The 5,857-nt window shown below is 55.5% G+C and overlaps 1 protein-coding gene across 1 annotated transcript; it reads left to right on the forward strand.

The window, feature by feature from the left end:
* Nucleotides 1-2: 2 nt before the first annotated feature.
* Nucleotides 3-945, forward strand: TIMM10B (translocase of inner mitochondrial membrane 10 homolog B (yeast); the record flags this gene model as incomplete). The annotated part of the gene is made up of 2 exons (XM_010576794.1): nt 3-167; nt 269-945. Coding segments are annotated over 2 exons (441 nt in total), but the record flags the coding sequence as incomplete, so codon positions are not given.
* Between the last annotated feature and the right edge of the window lie 4,912 nt (nt 946-5,857).

Here is a 5,857-nt window from a genome sequence, read left to right on the forward strand (position 1 = left end):
CGCTGCGGGGAGGGGGGCCGGGTTGGCGGGGGACCTGGGGTGAGCGTGTGCCGGTGCCGCCTCTCTTCCAGCTGCGGGACTTCCTGCTGGTCTACAACCGGATGACCGAGCTCTGCTTCCGCCACTGCGTCTCCAACCTCAACTACCGCCTGCTCACCGGGCGCGAGGTGAGGCCCCGGGGCTGTCCGGGGGCGGCCAGAGGCCACGGTCCGGCGGGCAGGCCCTGCCTGGAGGCCCCCTCGCCGCTCTGATCCTCCCCGTCCCACAGGAGACGTGCCTTGAGAGCTGTGCCGGCAAGCTGGTCCACGCCAACCACCGCTTGATGCGCGCCTACGTGGCGCTGATGCCCTCCCTCGTGCAGCGCCGCGCTTCCGACTATGAGGCCAGCGCAGCCCAGGCGTCCCAGATCTCCGCCACGGAAGGACCGGCGGCGGTGGCGATGCCTGCCCTGCCAGGGGCTGGGGGACCAGGAACCGCTCCTGACCCGCTGGCAGCTCCGGGCCCCAGCGGACCCTCGCAAGGGGCTCCGGGTGCTGGCACGTAGCACAGCTGTCATCCTGGGTTGCACCTGCCGACGACGGCAGCAGTGGGCCAGGTGGCGACAGGACGGAGCCAGGCCCCGCGTTACCGGCGGGAGAAGTAACGTCTCGGTGCTGTGGTGCGGTCTGGGCCTCCGCATGCTGCCGGCAGCCCTGGGCCGGAGCCGCAGATCCACTCTGCGCCCAGACCTGGCCTTGAGCGTCTGCGTCCTCTAGGGCATCAGCATTGAGAGCCTCCTGGCAGTGGCCAAGCCTGTTCTGTGCCAGCTGGGGCTGGTGGGGGGTGCAGAGGGCACCAAAAAAGAAATGGCAGTGTCTGCCCTTCCAGCCAGGGGAGTTCCCTCCTGAACTGTGTCCTAACAGCTCCTGTGCTGGGTTTTCCTGCTCCAGACCTGGGGCACTAGTATTGCAAGGAAATGGTTTCCTAGTGCTAATAAAACATTTTTTCATTAACGTTTTGCTGTTAATGTGTCGTGAGGGTGAGTAGAGCCATGGCCCCGCTGGTCCCTCCTGGATGGTGCACCCCATGGGGGCAAGGGCTGCTGTCCCTGGGGCGCAGGGTTGGTGTTGCTCGTTCTGGGAGCCCTTTTGGAGTCCTTCCCCACTTTGGCTGTTGGCATCAGAACAGGCTGCAGGGTATGGCTCCGTGGGTACGAGCCCTTCCTCAGTGAGGCAGCAGAACTATCCTCGTGGAGCACAGACAGGTCTGGCCCTGGGTACAGCAAGGAGGTGGTGGAGGCAGCTGAACCCAGTGGGCTTCAGAGTGGGGTCATTTCAAGGCTGTGGTGGGTTGGGGCTTGCCAGGTCCAGCCACTGAGGCCAAGTGCTTTCCCGGGTGGTGCAGGGCATGCCAGCAGTGTTGGTGCGGTGGTGCAGCCCCCCGGGCCACGCTGCAACGTCAGGACCAGCCAATGTCATGTTCTTGTGCAGCGAGTTGGGACAGTCTGGTACTTCCTTATCCCAACTACAGTACAGTGAGTCAGGACAATTAGGCACCCCCCAACTGCACCTTGGGCTCCTGTTGCCTGGATCTGTACCTGAGACTCCTGCTGCCTGCGTTGTGACTCACTTTTGTCATTGCCTGACAAGAATTAATGGCTAGAATGGAATTACACTGACCAAAGCCAGTCATCTCACAAACTGATAAACAGTGGTCCCAAGTGAGGCCCTTTGAGCTCTCCTGGACTGCAGCGGGCTGTGACCAGCATCTCCCACTGAGGGGGATGCTTCTTGGAGCTCGTGGACTCTCCAGTTTGCAAAAATCGGAGGACCGTTGCTGAAAGCTGACAACGGGACCTGGGCTGATACCCTTTGCCCGTTGAAGCTCAACCCTTTGCCTGCTGAGAAATAATGAGGCATTTGATGTGAATGTTTCACTGAATGAAAGGGTAATTTTTAACAGGTATACCTCTGTTTGTATATATCTATATCTATCTCTTAGTGTCTGTCTGCGTGCGTGTGTGAATTGACCTGGGTATCCAATAGTAGGTATAGTATAAATATTGCCCTTTCGAATCTATAATTAAGTCACTGTTGTGATTGTAGTAAATACTATTGAATCACTTTGTAAATGTTAAATCAGTCAAGGATTAAGTGCTGCTAAATCTTGTGATTCTCCTTAAGCTGTGGATGAATCTTAGATGGCTGCTGCTGCACACATATAATCCCTTAAAACATAAACCGTTGCCCAAGTCTGGGGCTAGGAGTGGATCCAGCCACACCTAAGGTCCTTCAGGAGTTTAGAAAGCAAGGGGGTCTTCCCTGAACCTTGTGACTCAGTGGGAGGGGCTTCCCCTACCCTTTTGTGTCTTCGGTCTCTGCATAAATCATTCTAGTTTGATTCCAACTTGACTGCCTTTGTACACTTCATCCACGTGTTAAGTAATAGAGCGAACCTTGCCATCCAACTTTGTGAAGTCGCGCTTTTATAAACTCCTATTGCATCACTTTTGCTAATACCCTTGACGATGATTCTTTAAGTGGCCCAAACCACTCATTTGCAATGGTGACAGGCATGGAGTGCGCAAGGTGTTGCCTCTGCTGGCAACCACGTAAACATCCAGCCTTGCCCCACACCTGACTGGCACATGCTGCCGCTCCGGCTCCTGTCTTGCTGGCGAGGATTGATGGATGCCGGTGGAGCGTGGGCGCTGGGTGCCCGCACTGGCGCTCTGCCCGGGAGGTGCCCCAGGCCCCGCTCTGCTCCGGCCCCACACAGGCTGCTCGGGCTGGAAGCCAGCTGGCACCGCCACCTCCCCGAGGGACAGCCACCGGCTGAGACATCTTTGCCTTCCTCTCCCTGGGTCCGGCAGCCCAGCCCACGGAGGCTGGTGACCCTGCTCACCGCACACTGGGACCCCCTGCCATGGCTGGGGGCTGCGGGGCTGCCACGGCGGAGCTGCTGCTAAGGGGCTCACCGCCAGCATGGGCCAGGGGCTGCAGCCCCACGTGGGGCCCAGATGTGGCCTCACCAGCGCTTCCCCTGGTGCAGGATCCAGTGCACAGCAGCCATCACTTCTGGGGTGTGGTGCTGCCGCGGAGCCCCCGACTCAGTGCCACCAGTTCGGGCACTGCTGGGCAGCACAGGGCATGGCGCATCCCGGCTTTGGCCGGCCCGGAGCTGACATAGGCAAGAGACGGGCTCACGTGAAAGCAGCATGCTTGCTTCTGGTGCAGTGAGCTTTTGGGTTTCGTATTGCAGAGACTGGAAACATTTATACAATAGAAATAAAAGAGCATAAGCTTAACATACGTTTGATGTCAGGCTCTAGTTCTGGCTACGATTAAGTAAACTTTGGCGCATTTTTCTGAATTCTCAGTGACCCAGTATTGGTTTACCTCTTACCACAACGATGCAAAACCCGCACTGGCATCTGTCTCCTGCTGAACCCACATGCCGACGGCTGCTCCTGCTGGCGGCTGCACCCTGTGCTGGCACAGCCCACAGCTGCTTCACACCGTAGCACTGCTCTGAGTCAGTTGGGGTCAGGAGAAGCTGCTGGGATGGCTTTGTGTGACAACAGATGGATTTGACAAAAAAGAGGGAACTCGGGCCATTTGTTTCGTTTTGTTTATCATCTCTTTCAAATACTTGCAAGCTCTTGGCACCGTGCATCGTCTGCCCTTGCATTTACCAGCATGCAGGAGCTGGAGGAAGGGAAGGGGAAGGGAACTCTGTAGTGCAGTTCCTCTTTGGCTCATAGTTAACATGGATCTCCCATCTGCCACGTTTAAGGGACTAAGCTGTTGCAGATGCTGAAAACTAAAGCCCGTTGAAGATTTGTCACGTAAGAGCAGCCCCTCTGATATTTTTCCAGGGCCTTTCTTGCCATACGTCCTTAGATGGCAAATCCAGCTGTGCTGTGGCAGTGGCCAGCTGTGAGCAGTGTTACCAGGGAGGTTCAGTCTGGCTGCCAGCAGGGAGCCAGGAGAGGTCCCTGAAGCAGCTGCGTGGTGTAGGCACAGGGTGCCTGGCAGAACATCTTCCTTGCCTTGGCGAGGTCCCTCGGCAAAGGTTGCCGAGGAGCGACTGGTGCCATGGAGAAAGGGGGCAGGTCCTTTGTTGGGAAGTGACCGAGTAAAGAACAGGAGCAGGGGAGAAGGTTGTTTTTCCCTGCGGAAGGAGGTCGCCAGGGAAGTCCCACAGAGACCCCTGCGGGGACCACTGCTGGTCAGCCTGTGCACAAGCGATCTGGATGCACTGTGGCAGAGAGGGAGGCGAGAAAGTCTATTCACAGCACTGAGCTAACTAACACAGCTAATTAAGCTCTGAGGAGCTGCAGCAGGACATCGCAGTACTGTGTGATACAGGGGCAGGATAAACTCAGTGTAAATAAATGGAAAGGGGCACCCATTTCACATTTTGCCTGTGAAGTGATGAGTTCTGAGCTGGCCACTGCCACTCAGGGGTCAGATCTCCAGGGGATGACAGCTGTTTCTATGCAAATGGCAGTTCAGTTCTCAGGGATGGTCAAAAAGCAAATCAAGTGCTAGGAAAAGGAGTGAAAGTAATAGTGGAGGACAAAAGAGAACCTCCTTATGGTCCTCTTCTCAAACTGGAAAAGGTCCAGGGAGTGGCAGCAAGGGTGGTCAGAGGGCTGGAGCAAGTGAGCAGGCTGTGCATCCTTGGTGGGAAAAGATGCTTGCTCCATTCCTGTACTGGATCCTGGTCTGACCAAGAGCGGTTGCTGAGTGGGGCAGTAGTTGCTCTTTCAGTCTGTCTCAGAATACGGCTTTAACAAAAGCTGCTTTGCGTAATGCAAGTTATTTAGGTCTGTTGATTTCAAAGTGTTATGTTCTAGCAAATACTTAACATCCTTCTAAATTTCTTGTCCTTTCTTGCTTGCCAAGAACCGACAGCTTCACAGCCGAAGAAAGTGGAAAAGATCTCACAAGCTGCTTCTGTCTGAAAATTTCCTCCTGACCGAGTTTAATGTGGGCTTTCCTCAGCTGTGGGAAATGAACATTTTTGCAGCATCAGCTACACCTGTTGCTGGCTGCGACTGTCCTCTGCTCACTGCTGTGCAATGCAGCGGAGCACAGACGCTGGCCCCACAGCCGCCCGGCCGTCAGCTAGTCTTGCTCAAAGATTTGTCTGCAGCACCCTTTGTGCTAAAATTTATGGATTAGAATGTTCCAGGCACTCCAGTGATTTACTTTGGGCTACCTAGTGGCTTCAGCATCCATCTCCCAAACTAAGCCCTCCCATTATGAGACAGTGTTTCTCCTACATATGGCAAGCTGATATTTGCAGCAAACACCCAGTTCCCTTCCCCGGAGGGCGCGGTCCCAAGACACCTCTGACAGACGCATGGTGCCGAGCTGTCAGCTGTAAAAGAAATGCTGGTGTCCTTAACAGCAGTTACGTCATTTTCCTCACACACATGCACTTATTTTAATCCATGTTATTGCTCCTAATCAGATTATAGGCAGAAAGTCTTGGCAGGTCTGTCTGTGTGCATAAGCAGGTGAGTGTGAAGCCACACACGGGGAGACTGATGTGAGAATCCTTGCTGTAACCTGGCTGCTTGATGTCTGGCAGCGACAGAGGACAGGACCATCGGGGTATCTGTCATCTTTACAGGTTCCAGGCTTGCACGGAGCAGCTCCAGGTGCCAGAAATTCCTCTTCCCAGAGGGCTGCTCATTTGCCTCCCCAGGCTAGCCATCACACGGCAGAACTGCTGTCAGTCCTGCTGTTTGGCGTTACTTTTCTCCTGGTTGTTTTTCTCCTCTGCTGTCCAGCTCCCGCAGTCTGAGCCTCCCCAGACTGCAGTGGTTCCCACTGAAGCCGAGATAGGTCTCCCGTGCTGTCCCCAC

Source organism: Haliaeetus leucocephalus, unplaced genomic scaffold, assembly GCF_000737465.1.
Source record: "Haliaeetus leucocephalus isolate CR32 unplaced genomic scaffold, Haliaeetus_leucocephalus-4.0 Scaffold536, whole genome shotgun sequence".
NCBI classification, from domain to species: Eukaryota; Metazoa; Chordata; class Aves; order Accipitriformes; family Accipitridae; genus Haliaeetus; species Haliaeetus leucocephalus.